The sequence below is a fragment of the Strigops habroptila genome, chromosome 13 (genome assembly GCF_004027225.2).
Source record: "Strigops habroptila isolate Jane chromosome 13, bStrHab1.2.pri, whole genome shotgun sequence".
Classification (NCBI taxonomy): domain Eukaryota; kingdom Metazoa; phylum Chordata; class Aves; order Psittaciformes; family Psittacidae; genus Strigops; species Strigops habroptila.
The window spans coordinates 2355541-2376331 of NC_044289.2; the positions used below are offsets into that span (position 1 = coordinate 2355541).

General features: G+C 42.5%; 1 protein-coding gene across 3 annotated transcripts in view; it reads right to left on the reverse strand.

The window, feature by feature from the left end:
* Nucleotides 1–20791, reverse strand: part of PTPRT (protein tyrosine phosphatase receptor type T) — a 447177-nt gene that overhangs the window by 53140 nt on the left and 373246 nt on the right. For 2 of the 3 annotated variants that reach the window (XM_030502878.1, XM_030502879.1), the window contains 4 exons: nt 19940–20075; nt 13839–13868; nt 6073–6120; nt 3726–3874 (listed from right to left, as the gene is read on the reverse strand). In XM_030502878.1, coding sequence (XP_030358738.1) covers nt 3726–3874; nt 6073–6120; nt 13839–13868; nt 19940–20075 — 363 coding nt within the window. The remainder of the gene's footprint in view (nt 1–3725; nt 3875–6072; nt 6121–13838; nt 13869–19939; nt 20076–20791) is intronic. The other variant, XM_030502880.1, reaches the window with a different exon arrangement.

Sequence of the window (20791 nt, forward strand, 5' to 3'; positions counted from 1 at the left end):
TCCACTAGAGCAGGCTGCTCCAAGCCCCGGTATCCAACCTGGCCTTGAACACTGCCAGGGATGGGGCAGCCACAGCTTCTCTGGGCACCCTGTGCCAGCGCCTCAGCACCCTCACAGGGAAGAGCTTCTGCCTCAGAGCTCATCTCAATCTCCCCTCTGGCAGGTTAAAGCCATTCCCCTTGTCCGGTCCCTCCAGGCCCTTGTCCAAAATCTCTCTCCAGATCCTAAGAATCAAATAGTTCCTGCCAGAACCCCCCCAGCATGTCAGGATGGCTATGCTGGTGACCTGGAATTCTCCTGGACAAGCCCAATCCATGGCATTTTGGCAGTGCAAAGCCAGAAGAGCAGCTCCTTTGTGCATCTCTGCTGAAATGATACACTACTTCTTCCACCATCATACAGATGGGGTGCCAAACTGCACACAATTTATGTGCAATAACATCCCCTCACACACTCTTCTGGTCTGTGCACAGATAGTGGTGGATAATTTTAGGCTCACCTTGTCTCCAATTTGTCATCTTGTTTCATAATAACCCTGCACCAAGGCAATGCCTCCGCGTGACTGTGCAGTACCTGGAGGAACACGATGCTGCTTTCCCAACATTCTTGCAACCAGGAGCATTGTCCAACACTGCAAGTCCTATCATTTACCTTCAATGGATTTAGGATAGATTTCTATTTTTAAAAAAGCAAGATCTTTGAGAAAATGAACAACTGTGATGAGCTGCTTCACCTTCACATAATCCCTGGGGTAAAACCAGACAAGCTGGAATTGCCACAAACTAGTCTATCTCTCAGCAAACACATTTTCTTGATTCCATATGGTGTCAGAGACAGCGGCTGAGTCCAAAAATCTCTTCAGTTTAAACTCCTGTATGTACCAGTAATAATTCTGCCTGAATAATGACTAACAGTGTAGAACGGAAAGAGGGATGAGGGGCTTTGCTTTGGGCCGGGAAAGATAAATGCCCAGTTCTCTCCCACTTTTCAGCAAGACCCGAGATCTGCCTGTTCAGCACAGAGTCTATACATCTTCCAGATGTCATTTGCATGAGTTTATATTGAAAATATACATGTTTTCCCTTACGGCACTGAGATAGACCATCAGATGGAAGCTCCCTATGGGGTGACAGAGACAGGCAGTAAACAGGGTGGCTGCAGCAGCAGGGCAGAGAGGGGTCACCCAGGAATAGCAATAGCGGCAGCAGGAGCTGACCAGTGGCCAAGCTGGAGAGACTATGGGAAGAAAAAGTCTTCTATAAGGAACCCACTGAATTTTTTCTGTCTGAAAAGTCTTGACAATTATTGGGACAGGAAGGAAAAGCTGGAGGGAAGGACACATGCCCTGCAAGGACACTGTCGTCTGGAGATAACCTTGTTTGCAAGTCATTCAGTAATTGTGAGGTTGTTCTTCTATTTTACTGCTGTTGTGAGCTGACAAGGTGACCTTGGGATTGAAAGCATTCAGGTTCTCTTCGTGGGCTTTCCTCAAAGAGAAGAGGGGTATTTCCATGTCACACTGCTCCGGCCAACTGGGGCTCCCATAACTGAGGGTCAAGATACCCTTCATCAGGGACTGTAGTGACAGGACAAGGGGTGATGGGTTTAAACTGAAACAGAGGAAGTTCAGGTTGGATATAAGGAAGAAGCTCTTCCCTGTGCGGGTGGTGAGGTGGTGGCACAGGGTGGCCAGAGAAGCTGTGGCTGCCCCATCCCTGGCAGTGTTCAAGGCCGGGTTGGACAGAGCCTTGGGCCTAGTGTGAGGCATCTCTGCCTGTGGCAGGGGATTGGAATTACATGATCTTAAGGCCCTTCCCAACCCAAACCATTCTATGATTCCATAGAGAGGATGACTACCCATCATGAGATATCTGCAAATATATCTGGGAGGCAAAAGGACAATTTGCTGCTTAGACAGCTGATTTCAAAAGCCAGGATGGATAACCCCTGTAAAACTGTCTTTCTTAGTAGGAAGGTTAAGAAGTAATCCTATTCTGTTATTCTAAAGTTGGAGTAGGCCTCCATAGAAACCCTCAAGTATTAAACTCTATTAAGGCAATTCTTTAAAGAGGAAGTCTTTTACCCATAAGATTCCTGTATGAGCACGTGCACACTACTGCAGAGACCAGAACTTACCTCCAACACTTCGGCACCCTGGACCTGGCAGTGAAATATCTGGAGAAATCAGGAAGGCTTAATGGTAATTGTTCCTCATGGATATAATAAGGAAAACAAGAAAAGAGTAGGCTCGTGACTTGACTCAGGCGGTCCTACAGAGGGAGGTGGTGCTAAAACCTGCAGTGATGTCAGACAAGCAAAGGGCTAACTGATTTATAAAAAGAAAACCTGGAGGGATGCTTTTTTACAGAATTAGATACAACATATTTTTCATCATTGCCATTTCAAGTAAATGATTCAGCTGGTTTAATTAGGCTCCCAAAATACCAAGGGAGTGGGAAAAAAAAGAGGTCACATTTCCAGCTCATCTCTTCTCTTATTTTCTGGTTGGAAAAAACTCCTCAAACTTGTAAAAATCCAGATCCTGCAGAAAGTGTTAAAAACTTCCTTTTCCTAATACACCACAGACGAGGTACCTTTGCTTTTTCTAGGCTGTTACAGTGCTGTTCTCTGCTATCCTCTTCCTTCAAAGAGATGAACCACTGACAACTCTCGCTGTCTCTTTAGGAGATGCAGCTACTCAGCACCTGAGAAAATTTGATCTCAACTCATGCCAATTTAGTATCAGAGACAAGTGTTCACTGCTAGCCCTGACAGCCCCCAACACCTATCTATCCATCTCACGGGTATGTTACACAGAGGGACAGCAGCAACACACGCAGATGGAATCTGGCATGACCTATAGGGAAAAGAAGAATTCACTCAGCCTGTCCCACTCACTCTGAGATGACAAAGAAAGGTTTCAATGATAAACCACATTTGTACCACTTCCATGTTAGTAATTAGGGGAAAAAACTCTTTACTGAAGATGTTCCAAGAAAAACTAAAGAGGTTTAGTGTACATAGTTGTGTTTCAGAGCTGTTCCCTGTTCAGACTATAGCAGGCCGAGTGTCAAAAGAAGGAGTGACATTCCCACAGTGTCTATGTTGAAATTTATTTCAGAAGACAAAGGTTACACAGCCACCATGCAATCCACCATGCACTCAATCTGCATCTAGTGAGGCTAAAGTATGACTTCATGTTGGTTTACCCACAAAACTCTTCCAGCTACTTGGTTTACAAGTATTAACTAAGATCAGTTTTACTGAAGCCGTGTGAAGAATGAACCGAGGACACAGACAAAAGAAGAAATGCTCTTTCCATTCCAGATCTCTAATCAGGAGACCACACTTTCTGTCATAACAATTTCATCCAGAAGATGTTCTTTCATCCTACAAGTCAGCCTAGTGATTTGATTAGACTCTTCTACTCACAAAGGAAAAAATATTTCTGAAGAGCAAATAAACATGTGCCTTTTTGTCTGTCTGATGTAGTTATTAGAACAGACTTTATAAATTATTCTTAGTCAGGAGGAATGCTCTATCTGACAGTTAAAATAGGGGCAGTGTCAGAGACATTTCAGACAACTGACTTCTATCAAGCATTTGCAACAATCTCTGTCACTGTCATTCCTAGCTCCTCAATACCGTGCCCATAGGAATAGGTCCTTTTAAGAACCTAGAGCTCTCCAAGGGGGACATATCCATTGCAAGCAAGTTAAACTTACTGAATCCATTAACATCTTGGCAGCTGGAAGAAAAAGCTTCTTCATTGTGAACAGCACTGAGTTTGGTGGAGGTCTTGTCGGAAGTAGCCATGGGACCCATCTCCCTCTGCGTGCTGGTCTGAGTCTCCTTCTGCTTCTTGGCTAGCTTCCTTTAGGGTATTTTGAAGAGGGGAGAAATCAAGGTCAGTTTTCCCTCATTAAAAACAAAGCAATGACAAAATACTTTTGAAAACCATGATTATCCCACTTGGTCAGACATGCAGGGCATGTGACAAACCGCACCAGAGGAAAACCCACAACTTTCTCATGTAAGTGTTGTGGAGCACAGTAAATAGAGTGATACCAGTCTTTGAGCTTAGCTGTCCCTCCCAGTGACTTATCTTGCACAAACCTGCATCACCCCAGCAGTAGGAGTGGTAAAGTCACCCTTGAAGAGGGTGGCAGAGGTAAAGCCCCTGGATGGGTGTCAGCCGCTCCAGGAGGAGCAAAGGGCATGGGATCAGAACTGTCCACTAGGAGGTAAATGGGACATTTGCATCCATCCCATGGGGGCACCTGGACCTGGGATCTCCTTTGTGTGCTGTGGTGGAAAGTGTGACCTGAGCCTGTGCAAACTGGGAGCTGGAGCAGGAGCTCTGCCCAGTCCCCAGTGAGGACAGCAGTCTCTATGGAATTCTGACCCCAAACTGCACTGAGGATCGACAGTCAGTGAAGCGTGAGGCAAAAGAAAAGGCTGAAGTTATTTTAGAAATGTCCAAATATGCCTTTGTTCTGGAAAAAATGGGTCTTTCCTTATTTTGAGGAGCCATCAAAACCATTGGCAAAAGCAGCAGCACTGCCTGCTCTGAAAACACTACCAAAGCCAAGAGCGTCAGAGGCTCCTCTTTTGCAGACACAGCTAATAATAGGAAAATGGAGAGAAGCAGGAAGAGTGAGCTGCTGAGCTTCCACTGACATTTGACTGCCCCGTGCTTCATTCATATCAGAGAGCAGAACTGTTTAAAAATGAATGTGTGACATTCTGCAATCCGCACCTTGAGGAAACATCACACAAATCCCCAGCACCAGCAAAGCACTTTGCTTACACGACTTCCGTAGATAAGAAAATAAAACAAAATAAAAGGGAGAAAAAGAGATTACTGTAAGAAGGAGCTTTAGTTTTCTTTTTTTTTTCCCTCCAACTTAAAGAAAAAAAAAATCCTGACAACGAAATCATTTTGCAAAGAGGTTTTTCTTCATTAAATTTACATGCTTACGGAAAGTACTACCCATTGTTTAAACTGCAGTAGATTCTTATAAAGATATTCCTTGCAACATATTCCACCAGGCTTGCTTTACTCAAAGAACATGCCAGTGACATTTCCAAGCAAGTTCAAGCACGCAGTTGCACTCCAGCCCTTCTTGAGGCCAGTTACACTCATTTGCAGAGAAGGGTCAGAGAGAACTAAAACCTTTGCCTATACCTGTGGGAAATCCCTATTTTAAAGCAAGCTGATAATCCAGAGCAAGTCAGCTCTATGGAGAAATGTCCAATGTTTGCTGCAAACTTTTGAACAAATACACCTGCTTTGTCTGCTCAACCAATTGAGGTTCAGCCTTTTACAGTTAAGTGGTTTCAACCTGAACCTGTAGCTACTCAAACTGGGCACATAATTACAGAGTGCATATTTAGATCTCACTAAATCTCCATGGTGTATCCACTTCTGCAGATCAAGATGCAAACAGGGGGACCATCCCTGAGTGATGAAGCAAAAAGCTGGCTTTTAATGATGTTAAAAGCTTTGCTTCCAGTGTTCAGCAATGTTTTAGCACAGCCAGATTTATTCACTACGAGCTGCAGACATGGGAGCCCCTCTTTTTTTTGTCCTGTGGTAACAACAATAGTCTTGAAGTGTATTAACCCTGCTGTGTGGTTATTTTAATCCTTTAGATTTGCTAGTCATACATGCTTATGTGACTTCTTTGGCAACAGGAACTAAAATCTCTCAGTGGGAAACACTAATCCAAAATGCACAAGTCCTTAATAACAAGCACTCTGGACTGCTGGGGTGAGCCATTACAGCCAGCCATGACTGCTGGTTAAAAATGGTGAGTCAAAAAGGGTGAATTCCTTATTAAATCCAGATTAAATTGTTTGTGGCAATAATTATCTCTAAGTCCCATTGCCTGGTATCTTTTAAGAAACGCCAACAAGCTACAAAAAGCTGGAATTGGCAAACTCTTTTTCTCTTTCAGTGAATGAACAGTAACATTTCTGCAAGTGCTAGGCAGGACAAAATAACCCCAAACCCAAGCCCATTAGTCCCCACAGGCCTGCTTACAAAAGCCCTATGCAAAGCAGTTCTACCTGGTCCTGTAGAAGACAGAGAGGCCCCTAAAACATTGGCTTGAATGCCTAAAAAGAAAAGGTGACATGAGTTTCAAGTTCTCACGCTAACTCGCACACACAAACCGGCCGCCTCTGTGCAGGGGGGACCAGCTCCCGCTCACCCGCGCTCAGAGAGAAGCCGCACAGAAAATCCTGCTGCATCTGAAAACGCTGCCGTGTTCTTTCAGCAGCACGTTATCAGTTTCCACCTTTCTCCCTTTCTATTCCAGGAATTTAAAAACTCTTCATCTAAATTTAGAGGGAAGAGGCAGACAGATCTCTTTTGAGGATTTCAGCGCTAAGCTTGCCAGACACATCAAGGGGCTCTCGGTTTCTAAATGTGCCTTTTCTGCCTCCGTTACGTGTCTGGATAGAGTGGCAGCACAGGACTAAGCCTATTTGGGCCTTACCATCATTATAATTCATCGAAAGGATTATAAAATCAAATGACTAGCACTTTCTAGAATGTTAGGGATGTGACTTAAACCCACAGCTAGGTAGAGGTTTATTTCCCAGCATGTCAAAATGCCTTTGAATTGGAAAAGCATTTATCTAGAAATTCTGTTTCCCAAAATAGGGCACTTCAAGCGATCTTTGTGAATCACTGACAAGCTGCATTGGTGCCACAGCTCCTGCTCCTCTGGCTGACCAGCCTCCCCCAAACACAACTGTAGCACCCGGATGGAACTGCAATCAATGCATGGGTGTCAATCAGTGCATGGGTGTCAATCACGGGTGGGCTGCAAGCTGCTACCAGCATGCACCCAGCACACTCTGACACCAGGCACAGAGACACTTCCCATCTCATGCATTATGCAGCTGAAAAGGGGAAGAAATAAAGGACCAGGCAGATATTTGGAAGAAGAGTTTGATACAATCAACACAGGGTGAAATGGCAAACTGTGAATAAGGTGTTATTAATGGATGGTTTACATTTAAGTGTAAGAAAAATGTGCCAAGAAGAAAACAGGAGTCCAGGGATGGGGTTTACTGGGTTGCCCTTTTTAGTTCCACGGGCTTTGTAATTGAAGGCACTATACACACACAGGAGAGATGAGACAGAAAGATGCTCAAAGTAGAATAAAACTATGAAGCCAGCTGTATCATCAGGCAGTTGAAGCTGACCCAACTAAAGCACAGATAAAAGCTACTGGCACTGAACCTCAACTAAGTGTGAATTTGGAAAAAACAAAATAAAGATGGAGATTTGATTCAGCTATTTTTGAAACTTCTACTCTAGGATCAGGTCCCCATTCTGCAGAGGTTTGGATAAATGTTAGGGATTACTTTTTTAAAGCAGCTTCAAACTCTTTTTATATCAGTTTTACATGCATGAATGTTAAATCTGTATCAGCCACTCCTAAAGAGCTCCTCTACATGTACGTTGACAGATTTAATTTCAGATGTCTCACAAGGCTGGATTATATACACTATAATGTGGATTTGCATGCACAGGTAATTGAGACATTAGGTATAGATCACCTAAGTTAAACATGAAATTTCCTCCTACAGAGAAGAATTGCATATTGCCCTCATTTTCTATAAGCAATTTAAGAAAGCTACAGAACACAATTCCTTTTAGATACTTCTGTGCAGCAGCCTGCTAGAAGTACACATATTATTTATGATGAAATCTGCACAAATTTCAGGCAGGCAGCGACCAGCCGTGCAAACACCCAGCACTGGTTAAATAGCAGTTCTCTGTCCCCTAAACTTGTAGATAGAAGATCACAAACTCAATTTGAAACAACAGTTTCATGCTGGTGTAAAAATAAGGGAGGGATTATACATGGCACTGTGGTCTGCAAGCCACACGTAATCCTCCTGCTCCAGCTGAGAATCTCTAAGGCCTCTGCTGCAATACTGCACATCAAATAAGATGTGTGCCAAGGGGACACGAACAAGAAAGGTAAATCTAGAAACCATGACCTACAAGCAAAGGCCAAAGGAAATATGGATCTTTAAGGCAGAGAAAAGAAAATCAAATAGAGCTGATAGGTCTTCAAACATATGAAAAGACTCCACATGGGGAAGCTGTTCTGCCTGTCTACAGGGGCTGGGAAAAAAGCAATAGGGCTAAGCTATGGATCGGCAATTCATTTTAAACTCTGGGAAAAGTCCGTGCACTGGAGGCTGCCCATCTCCAGCTGACCATGCAGGCAGGGTGGGCAATGTTGGTCACTGGAGGTTTTTAAACAGAGAGCAAGAGGAAGGAAAGTTAAAGCAGGGCAGCCTTCTGGCAGCCTGACATGTGGGTATCTCCTGCCCATGCTTTCATGGTCCTGCTTGAAACTGCAGTTCATCCCAGGCTCCCTTTGTGCAGACTGAAACCTTAGCAGAGCTGAGAAACAGAATCATAGAATCCCAGACTGGTTTGGGTTGGAAGGGACCTTAAAGCTCATCCAGTTCCAACCCCCTGCCACAGGCAGGGACACCTTCCACTAGAGCAGGTTGCTCCAAGCCCCTGTGTCCAACCTGGCCTTGAACACTGCCAGGGATGGGGCAGCCACAGCTTCTCTGGGAAAAGTCTGTGCCAGCGCCTCAGCACCCTCACAGGGAAGAGCTTCTGCCTAAGAGCTCATCTCAGCCTCCCTCTGGCAGGTTAAAGCCATTCCCCTTGTCCTGTCCCTACAGGCCCTTGTCCAAAGCCCCTCTCCAGGTTTCCTGTAGCCCCTTTAGGCACTGGAGCTGCTCTAAGGTCTCCCCTTCAGGAGCCTTCTTTTCTCCAGGCTGAACCAGCCCAGCTCTCTCAGCCTGTCTTCAAATACTCTCTAGCCTAAGCATATCAGCAGCTTACTGCTTCTTATAGCCACTCTAAGGGCAAATCCTCCACTTACAGGCACGTGTAAAGACAACTTTATTTGCACTATTTTAGCACCTGCCATGGTGAAGCCAAACTCAGTGCAGGTTATTGCACGAGCAGAGAGGATTCCCCAGAGTAAAGGCGAAGAGTGAGGAGCAGCTGCACCACTTTTTATTTACAAGCAAACATTACCTGACACAAGGAAAGGATCTAATGTAGATATAAGATGCTGTCAGTATTTTGTAGTCTTGTGTATACAAACACAGGGTCTTGAAAAATGTAGGGCTGTGCTCTTGAAGCTTTACTTATCAAATTAATCACTACTTTTGGAGGACATTTACTTATAACCACATAAACCTTAGACGAGAAAAACACATATAAGAGCCATATAGACTAAGCGGATGCTGGTACAGCCAGCAAACACTGCCCTCTGCAAAGTGTCGGCTTGCAATCACCACACAGACATGTTCTAAATAAATCTCACTCACTTTCTGGAGTTTAATTATACTTTCTATTAGTTGCTTTCATTTGAGTGGCATAACCAGTGATTCATGGTCCTGGTTTTCCAGCATCTAATGAGAAACCCAGTTTCTTCTTAAAATTCTGATTTAGCAGCTGACCTGTGCAGGCAGATTCCCCCATCCATGGAAATATACGGAGATATTTATGTAGGTCTGTGGTTATACAGAGGTTTGCTTATAAGTAACTGATGTTTTATTTCTTTTCAAATGGCCCACAAAGGGTGGAAATAAATTCAGCACAAACTTTGTTATTTCAGAAATGGCAAGTATAAATTTAGCTTAATACCTCTGACAGAACATCTCCCGTGGAAAGAAACTCGTGGCTGACACCACCACCACAACTAAAAATGGCATGGAATTGTGATGGGAGTAGAAGGGGCTTCCTACATTGCGACGGGCTTGGTACTCGGGCCAGCTCAGGGAAAAGGGAAACAACATACTGGCCATTGAGAGCCTTTTTCTTATAAATAACATTACACTGAGTGCTTGTAGCACATACATGAAGCTATGTATTTCCAGAAATACTTCTCTGGCTTGATAACACCTTTGATTCCATTTCATTCTGCAAACATTACACAGCCCAGGAGAAAAAACCAAACCAAACCAACATTTCCATTCACAACAGCATTTCCATTCCTTTTCCTGGTGAGGAAATAATAAAGTCTTGATATGGGTTGCTGCAGTCGAAAACACTGTTCAGAAGAGGCATCTGTCATTTAATGTAAAACCTCCTTCAAAGCAGATGAACTGCTGCCTGTGTTTTACAGCTCCAGCCAGGAAAAGAAACAGCAGCTTCCAGCCGTGGATGGGTTGCTGTCTTACACTGCACATCATACCTCACAACACATTAAACTGCAGTGCAATGTGACAGAGCTAGTAACTCTGTACAAACCTCTGATGACATCTGTATGGGTGTAAACACAGAGCAACTCCTTTGAAAAGGTTCACACATTGCCCTGGCAACAGTAATGTGCCGAGTACAGCAGGACAGAAAATCTGAATTCCACATCCCGTTCTTCCCATCACAAACTGAGTTCTGCCCAAAGATCTCAAATTGTAAGCAACTAACTTTTAATGATGGGTAAATTGAAGTACACAAAATTGTGTCAATCCTGCACGATGACTGAGTTAGGAATAGAGGCCTTCTGGGCTTGTATTTCTACTTGAAGCGTGTTAAAGATCTTTATGGCCTTCTCTTTCAACCATAATATCCCTTCCTGTATGTTGTAGGAAGTTTTTAATGAAGTGTTGCTATACAGAACTCCCATAATAACTATTTACCCATAGCTATGTATGCACAAAATAGCTAAAAGAGCTGCTCTTATAAATCAGTATTTTTGACTGGTCTCACCCAAGCTGCAGGTCCCCAACCATCTTACAGAATCAGACTTTATGGTCCTGGATTGCAGCAGAACACAGGACAGGCTGCAGGCAGAACTCCAGTCTAGAGATTACGACAATGCTTATGGCCTCTCTCTGTAAAAACCAGTTACTCTTGATGTAAGGCTCTGTGACTTTAGCAGACTTATCATTAAGAACTCTTTAGAAGAGTCTGGGTTGGAGATCGTAGTCCCTAACAAGAAGAAATGCCAAATGACAAAGGGCTGAGAAGAATTATCTGAAAGCAGATGAGAATTACTCCAAGAAGCACAACTTTAAAGTCCAGAAATTGAAACTAAAACTACACTAAATGTAGTCCACATGGTCGTATTTAAATGTCTGCCAGCAGATCCATCCAAGAGCCTGCTTTTCAGTAGTGGTAACTCATTCAACTGAATTTGGCTTCAGGACTAAAGCATTCATACAAGGTCGTAACAACAAAAACAATTCTATTGGAAATATATATATATTCTGCTGCTCTTATTTTCACAATGTTTCAAATAAACTTAAATCAAACTTCTTGCTCATATGAGGCTGCTGCAATTTCTATTAGCTTTGGCTAAGAATCACACAGTCCTTAGCAATTTCAGATTTTCATCTGCAATCATAATGAAACATTCAATTTCATGTGAAACTTCAAAGATGACACTCAAACTTCATCATGTGCTCCTTCATGGATTCTCCTGCTTTCTTCTCTCACTACTGGAGCATCCCCCATACCCTGACTATTGTTAAGGGGAAAAAGAAACCACAAACAGAGCTTGGTATTGCCAGATCAGGGAAGAAGCAAATTGTCAATCTGAAACCAAATGCTAACATGCATAGTCCAATGATGGAAGTATTTATTGTGTGATGACTACTTATGTGTTACCTCTACCATAAATATATATACTCCAGTTAGCAGAGCTCATGCTCGATGGTGCACTTGGGGCACCATAAGCACAGAGCTAAGAATGAGCTCTCTGCAAACAATGTTGGGTGCAGTACTAGGGAGATGCAGTTATATGATTCCTGCATCCTGAGCTCAAATCTCCATCGGGTGCTTCAGTGGGCTGCTATGAAGCCATAAGCTTGCCTGATGATACCTCTGGCTTTTCTCTATGATATGCTGCATGGTGTACACCTGCCTTATTAAATCTTATTAAAGCACTTGCTTCTGCTGCTGCTGCAGCTCATTGCAACCTCAGGCTTGGGTGACCTCCAGAGGTTTGTCTCTTCACTTTTCCTGAGTCATTCTCCAGTTCCCTGAGAATAAAGTTCTAGTGTATTCATCTACCAAAGCCATTACAAGACAGCAAAGAGACCGTTTAATAATACCCTTACTTCTCAAGCAGAGTAATTCTCAGCTGACTGTTTAAAGCAATGCTATTGTGCAGCTGTTCAAAAGGGGTCACGCAGGGCTCAGGAGTTGCTTCCTCATTTTAAATACACAAATCTGAAAGCAAAATAAAGCAGGGAACATCCCGACCACACACTGCTGCTGGAAGAACACAAAATTATCATGGAAAACTGGGGTCTGCGTTTTTCTGGCAATGGTGCTGATTGGTGAGGAAACCAAACCAGTAGATAAGTGCACAAGGCACTTTCCTGATGTTCGTGAGAAACACGCAGAAGAGAAAAGGTTGTAGCAAGAAATGCAACCAGCTAGGAGCACCTACATGTTTCCTACTTTAACACTTGGTTAAACTTCTCTTGGAATCTGACTACTCAAGGTCGAACTCCATTCTTGGTGAACCAGTGAGAAGTCTAGAGGAAATGGAGTTACTCTGCATTTACAATTGGATAAAGTTAATGCTCATTATGGTGTCTTTAGGCTCCTTACACACTTAGCAAGTGGGGAAGGCTCCTCTTTCAATTATTTTCTGATGGGTCATTGAGAAGCAAAATTACTCCAACAGGCGGCACAAAAGGATCCTCACACTTAACTCGTTTGCCCTGTTCTTTGGATGTAAATCAACTCATATGGAAAACAAGTTGACTTCCACTAAAATTATTTAGTGCATTATCTATGCACTTGTTCCACTGACCTGCAAACACCTTCCAGATGTGTCCACAGGGCAAAGTCACAAGATCAAGACAAAGACAAACTGCAGGAATAGGCAAAGGAGGAGGTTGCCAGGGCTGGTGAGGGGCTAGCACAGCAGACATGGCCCTTTGACAACTCTGTTGATGTCAGAGCCCTGGAAGGTCTGGCAGGTTGCTCCTTCCAGGGGGAAAGGTTTAGGTCAGTGATACAGCTGCTGATTCTGCGAGATGGAGAGGGGAGACCTGCTTCTCTCAGCAGGAATAGTTGCCTCCTCCATGTCTCCCAGCCCTCTTAGTGACAGCAAAGGCATCCAACACAGTTCTCTGGTACTCTTTTCTCAGATCACTGATCCAGTCCTCTCCTCCCTCTGATCCTCAGACAGCTATTATCATGGCACAAACAGCTTGGCCCTGATTACTTTCCAGCCCCTCAATCTTTAGAGAACAGATGGCTCTGGAAGAACTGATGTGTGAAGCTTTTTTATGCACCTTAATAACTGCCTTAATTATGCAGCATTGTCATTAGGACTGGACAGGTGATTTGGGTCTGAATAGCTGAACTGCTTCATCATCCACGTCTAAATTGGAACTTCTAACCTGGAAACTCCAGGAACAGGGATGTTTGCTGAGATAATGGCAAGTCCTGTGTGTCTGACACCTTATGTTTTAAAAGAGCTTATATCCATGGCTGAGAAATTCCTGACAGTGACTTTCAGGTGTGAATTTCCCTGCAGCCTGGGTAAACACAACAGAGAATTACAGAAACGTGCAGTTGGGACACTGTATTTGTCCATTAGCATTTGAAGAACTATCAACCATAAGTGACATATCTGTGGACACTGATGTGTGTGCAGGCACGGTTATAGGTGTAATGGTAAAACAGAGAAAACATAACAGTGTGAAATTGAGAAAATAAACCACAAGCTGCTGGAAAGACAAGGATAAATGGAATGGTAAAAAAAAAGTAAAAAAAAAGAATACAACAAAGCACAGAATTACCCCAGCCAAGTACTTACAAGTAATAGGAGTAGGAATATGCATTTCTTCTAAATATCGTCAGCCAGTCAGATGAACAAAGTATCCAAAAGGAGAAAAAGAAGAAAAACACAGAATTAGATTTATATGGACTCTGGGATTATTCCTTTCAATCTACAAAGAATTTGTGTTGCCTCTTCTACTGAGGTACTATTCCCCCACCCTTTTGTCAGCAGCTTTTACGTGGGTGAGGAATGGATACTGAAGTGGAGGCAGGGAACACAGGCTGTGTTTCCATGTCTGCTATTGACCTGCATCACCACAAATAAATCCCCTCACCTCTTTAACTTTGCCATGTCAGTAACACAGGTCATGAGACTTACCTTTGTCTCTAAAGTGCTTTTGAGATTTTTGGAGAGGGAAGAAATAGGTACGAGCTATTAAAACAAATAACAAGAAACAGGAAAGTGACATGCGAGAACACCACAATTCTGGAATACTTAGACAATGAACAAATTGTGTAATGATAAATCAAGCTTCATCCAACTCTAAAATGCAAATAGTTCATTACCAATTCAAGCTTCTCTACGTATTTATAGATGAGCACTGGGTATGCATTAGCTTTTGCGTCACTGTGATTAAGCCTTTTCTATTACAGGTTTTCAACAATGCACTTCAGAACATTCTGATATGGTTTTGAGCAGGGCCACAAAACGAGCCTTGGCAATCAGTTAGAACCTAAGAGGTGATGTCTTCTCTCTTATAGCTGGAAAAGGGCTTCTCTGAAAAGGCTGGTTGACAACAGATCTAGAACATGTTATCAAATTAAGAGACCAGAAAGCAGCACCAATGGTCAAGACAGGGGAAAAAGTACTGAAACACAAGCTTCAACCAATGGCACAACTTTAAAATCCCATCCTTGAAGACACTACAAATACCAGGAAGTACAAATGCAGGGTTCAAGTGTCCACTTTATGGATGCTCTGAACACAACTTCCATAAGCACGCATGGAATCCAGGTTCAGCACAATTACTCTGTGCACAATCACCCTTCTTGCTATGCACACACTGGGTAAAGGATGGCAACTTAAGAGATGTTCAAGAGGATTACTCTGAAATAACATATTTTGTCTGGTGGTGACCCCTGCTATAAACCTAAAATTCTGAACAGATTCCTGCTATATACCAAGTTATTTAAATGACACCAATTCCAAGGCCCACCTGAATGTATGTTTAACATAACACTATTATCTCCTGACATCCATGCCATAGCAATGCACCAAGTAAGCTGCAGTGCTTGTCACTGAGCTTCACTCACTGGGAAATTCCAAGTTCCTCTGAACCTCTAAACAAAGGGAAAAATCACCAGGATGTGGAAAAGGAGAAGCCACACAGCTGAACCCTCTACATTCCCCAAATGATCCCATTAAACCAACCCCTCTGATAGCCAGTGCCAGGTTTCATTCACAACTATCAACTATAACTACTCTGTTGAACATCTTGCTGTACTTTCTGCTTGCCTCATGTCCAGGCCAGCAGACACATGTGATCACAGAGACTCTTAGTTCTCATTAAAAAGCTGTGTAATCCCTCAAGGCTGCAGAGGAAAGCTCAGGAAGATTTATTGCAGAAGGATAGAAAATAAAGGAAGACAAATAAAAGGAGGATTATATTTTGGAATTGGACAAGACGTTTTGGCTAAAATTCTCCCCCAAAATGCAACCTAAAATAAGGAATTCCTAATGAATATTTCAAAACTAACTGTTAAACTTGTGAGAGTTACAGATCACTAAAAACATGCCCTCAATTTAGAATGTGTCACCCAAATTGCAAATCGCCCTGTCATCCACCTGAAATATGGACACAGAAAGGACACGGATCACTGAATGTGCAAATGCCCCTTTGTTAACTCTGTCCTATAGCTTGGGTATGTTCTGCTCAAGAGGCTTTGGGGTTTTATTTAATTAGTTTAAGGTAACAACCTAAATCCTAATCCAGAATAAGGAGCTGAATTTTCATAGAAGGAACTAATCCTAGACCCTACACATCCCCGAATCTCCTTTTTTGCTCCAACAGCAGTTTAAAGAATTTATTTACAGTGCACCCATGACAGGCTGTCTGATCCTATTTATTCAGTCTTATCTTTAAAGGGGTCAGTAGAGGCTTTGTCTGCTCAATGCACCAGCCTGAAAAGTGTCACATTCCTCACTCCAGGGAAATGCAAGTCACAATCACACAAGTGTTAAAACTGCCCAGCTGAAATCAGAACTGACCAAAATCCAGTCCTTTGGGAGGGCAAAGTCAAAGGGTATTTTCTCCAGAAAAGAAGTTTAAAAATGTCTTGTTTTTCTTATTTCAGCTTGTTTTAACTAACTGGTCCTGTCTTCTCTGTTGCCCAGAGAAGCTGTGGCTGCCCCATCCCTGGCAGTGTTCAAGGCCAGGTTGGACACAGGGGCTTGGAGCAACCTGCTCTAGTGGAAGGTGTCCCTGCCCGTGGCAGGGGGTTGGAACTGGATGAGCCCTAAGGTCCCTTCCAGCACAAACCATTCTATGATTCTGTTACTCAAAAATATTTAATAGTAAGGACAAACAAGCTCCTTAGAGAATTAACCATGTTTTGATACAATAAAAATGAGGTATTTCTAGGTATGTATCTATTAATGAAAGAAAGCGGTGCTGCCTTATGTGGGCAAATGCACCCATGTGGGCACTGTCCACTGTACCACTTGTACATTAACAGGCTAAATGATGTAGTTACAATTAGTGTCCGTCAACAAATGATGACACTAGAATTGCAAACAAGTACCTGGTGCGTTTCCAAATCCAAGAAAATAAATGTTAATGGTTTTGATTTTAGATACTGTAAGACAGTCAAATTTAAACCAGAAAGTTCTATATACACACACAATTTTTGCACAGATGCACGCATACAGAAACTTTAGCTCACTTTAGGAAACTAAAACTTGTAGATAACAAAAGTAAAGTCAAACCCAAATTTTCCAGTGCATAAACACTCTGCCTGATTTAATGTATCTTCACAGATCTGACTAAAACCTATAAAACATTGGCAGCCCCCAGAAATTTGCAAGTCATTAGAGGTTTTGCAATATGCTGTATTGAAACTATGAGCAACCAGGCAACACTTGCTCATGTCTTGCATATGAAAGGTTCATACGATGATTTGGTGCATCTCTCAGAAATAAAAAGCAGTTTATGATCTGCCTAATCCTAATCTCAAACCAGTGCCTGCCTTCTCTTAGTGCTCTGTCTCTTCTAGTCTCTTTCCTTCCTCTGCTCTTTGCACTGGTCAACAAATCCACTACTGTGCCTATTACCAATGATCTATGATGTCCTGGCCCATGAATAAATATCACTGATATTTATTTTCCAGCTCCATTTCAAGAAAAGGCCTCAAGTTTGTCTAATTACATTGTTTTTCTGCATTGTTGCCTGCCTTAGCTTTGGCAAACTGAGCAGGGAACTCTTTTTAAAGTTAGTTAATGCAAAAATCGAATGCAAGAGCTTAAGCTCCTGATGCTTCTGCTTGTAAAATAGAAAGAGAACTTTGCTGAAACTGTTCTCTCAGACAAGTGTGAGCTTTCAGCTGTGCTCCTCTGAAATTCAAACCAATCTGTGGTCCAGAGGCCTCTCCTTTTATAAAAGCTGCTCCCAATCTGCATTAGTTTACAAATTAAACGAGCATGACAGGCTTGAGCTCATCTTCAGGGACCACTTGTCCATATGCAGCTCTAAACCTCAACTGGTTGCAAGCGGTGGTGCCCATTCAAGGGAAACCCAGACCGAAGCGATGGGCTGGTTTGTCAGTGATTCTGGAGGTGTGCTCACAGACCCAGGGACAGCAACCCCCCCCAACCTTCCTGCACTCATAGCATCCAAATGGGAAAAGACTTTAAAGTCAATGAGCCAGTTCATTTCTTATAATAGTCTGTATTCCAGTGGGTAACCTTGCAAATGATAGCAAACAGGCAAAGAGCAATACAGGCTGCAGGGATTTTGCATTGTGGCAAGGAGCGACCCAGAGGAAAAGGTAATTTTCCAGCTCCAGAAGGAAAAAGGGGAGAATTTGTATTTCTAATACACCCACTCACCCCTTTTCTTAATTTAATTTTGAAGGAATATGCTCAGGTTAACAGAGCCTATGGCAAAGCCAGATATAGCAACATTCTGCCCATGGGCCATCACACCCAAATTGACTAAACATTGAAGCTTTTGGGACCAGGCTGGTTCCAAAGAAAAACATGTGTACTGCATTAGAGGGGGCCAGCTGCAGTCAGCACTAGCTCGGGAATTTTTACATCAAGCTGTCCTGGTTTTGGCTGGAATAGAGTTAATTTTCTTCCTAGTAGTTGGTGCAGTGCTGTGTGTTGGCTTTAGTTGGAGAATGATGCTGGTAACACACCGATGGTTTTAGTTATTGCTCAGTAACACCCTGATCAGGGACTAGATGAGCTTTAAGATAACCTCTAACCCAAACCAGTTCAGAATTCTATGATTCTATGAATATTTAAAGTATATTGCCTCATAAGAGCATCCTTACGTCTCTGACAGCATTTGGCAGCCTACGCCACAGAAAAACTGTCCTGGTCATCATGAAAAATCGTTTGTTTTCTGCCCAGCAATATACATGATTTATAATAATAATACATGATGGGACAGAAATGCTATCAACTTTTAATAGCTCGTGAAATACACCAGATGTGGCATTGCTCTAATGGCTTTCCTTCAATATTTCATCTTTCAATCTGAAAACAAAAGCTTTTCTTAAAGAGCTTTCAGGAAGCTAACAAGACTGGATGAGGACTGGGCATTAACCAAACCAGAAACCCAGTTCCATGTTTGCTGAAACCCTTTCTTCTCTGGTTTTCATTAGAGGCATATGATTTGTTTTTCTGCTTATGAACTGAAAAGCTCCCAGGGGACTGGAATCAGAGACATCTGTACTGCCTGGGTTAACACTGAACAAAGTGCACTAGACATGAGAACAAAACTCATATGCATTTGCCCACCTTTACACACACACACACACAAAATTGGATTAAAAATCTAGCTTGCCATCACCTTCAGTTAATTCAACAGGAATTCACTGTAGTCAGTCCATATGCCATCGGTTTTGTAGAATTACATCATTTGGAAAGGCTATGCAAAGGACATCCAATCCAACCTCCTGCTCAAACCAGTTTCACTTACAGAAAGTCCCTCAGGGCCTTGGCCAGGTTTTTAATTTCACCAAGGATGGAGATTCTCCACCTCCACACCACTTTGTTAACTCTCCTCTCGACTTGCTCTAACATATCAATGCCTTTCATGCACTGAAGATCCCCTATGGACACCTATGTTGAGAAGTAGGGTTCACTCCAGAAATGAGACTGGTAAAATACATACAAAATGCATCCTTTTCTCAAGAAAATCTCTTGCCTATGTGGTTTGCTGAATCAGTGTATTACACTGTAAATGTGGAGCTCTTCAAATAGTAGCAACTACAATAGTCTACTTCAAAGCGTAAGTGCAAATGGTCCAAAGAAAATCACACAGAATGAACTGTTTGCACAAATTTCATTACCATTCATGATCTTCCCAAGTTTCATTTCCCTGTAAATGAAAACTAACTCTTGGAAAGATTCTAGCCCTCAGCAAGACATAATATGCCAGCTGAACACTGGCTGCAAAGCAATTGCTGTGTGAAAGAACATCTCATCAAGACTCACTTGGGAGAAAGACCCTTGGTCACATTATCTTAAGACATCATTTTCCTTGGCTGCGAACAAAGAATTGTCTTCTCCTAGACCACTGCAGTGCTACCTGCACAGGCTCACGTGCCCACTTCCACTGCCCCATTGTCACTTTGTACTTCCCCATGCTTTTTCATGAGCTACCCCTCCTCATTAATGATCAATTCATTGTTATTAACACTTTGCAGTAACAACCCTTCTTTTGTTGCTCATACAGTATGTGCCAGAACAGGCATCTCTCCTGGGACTATTTCTTAATGGTAGTAAACAGGGATTAACTGCCACCCTCTATAACCCAAATTGAATGTTTTACCTCTACCAAATCTATTCTTCTTTTCTAGTAACAACACTGTAGCCAGAAGGTCCAAGATGGAAGCAAAGCAGAAACTTACCTTCTCTTGATGGTAAGCATTGCTCCCAAGAGGATAATAACAAACATCAGCAGACCAGCTATAACTCCAGCCATTTTCACAGTGCTGTCAACTTGTTTTTCTGGTTCCACTGCATTGGAATTCTGGGTGGAAGCTCCTTAATAGATGGAGGAAGAGGAAGGAGGAGACAAAAAGAGAATTTGTAGAAAAATCATGCAATGACCCATTTTAAATATTCATTTGAAAGCCTAACAGCATATTTGCAATGGAATTGCAATAGACAATTGTCCAGCTAACCAAATCTGCCTTTATAAGGGCTGATGACAAATAATTCAGAGCAGTAATAGGGTGTAAAATCCTACTGTAATGCAACTGGCTCTAATATTTTACCATATTATACTGTAATGGGGAATTTACTCGTCTGAAGCACTCAGCATATACCCAGAAGCAGAATTAATAGCAGTTATCATTTTCATCTCAAACAGCTTAAGTGGAGGTGCAATCTTTACTCATTGAAATAATGATGTAGAAGTTTGCAGTAACATATCCCATAGTACTACTTGCAGAACCTTTTTTTCCTTCTAAAATGAAAACCCATTTGTATTTCTCACTATACCAGAGGCCTGGCTCTTGTAAATATATGGTTATAATTCTGCATGTAACCAGCATTAAGCTGATGCAGAGAGCACCCTCCACATCAGTTAATGTATTCCAGGGCAGGAGTTCTGCAGCCCAGGCAAGAAAATATAATTTCTATTTGAAATTTTGGGGTCTTTTTTTCAGAGTAAAGCCTACACACCTGAAAATAAAACATATTTAGGTACATAGCTTGCACAGCACTTTTTCCTTTTCTTCTTTGTCTGACTTCAAGGG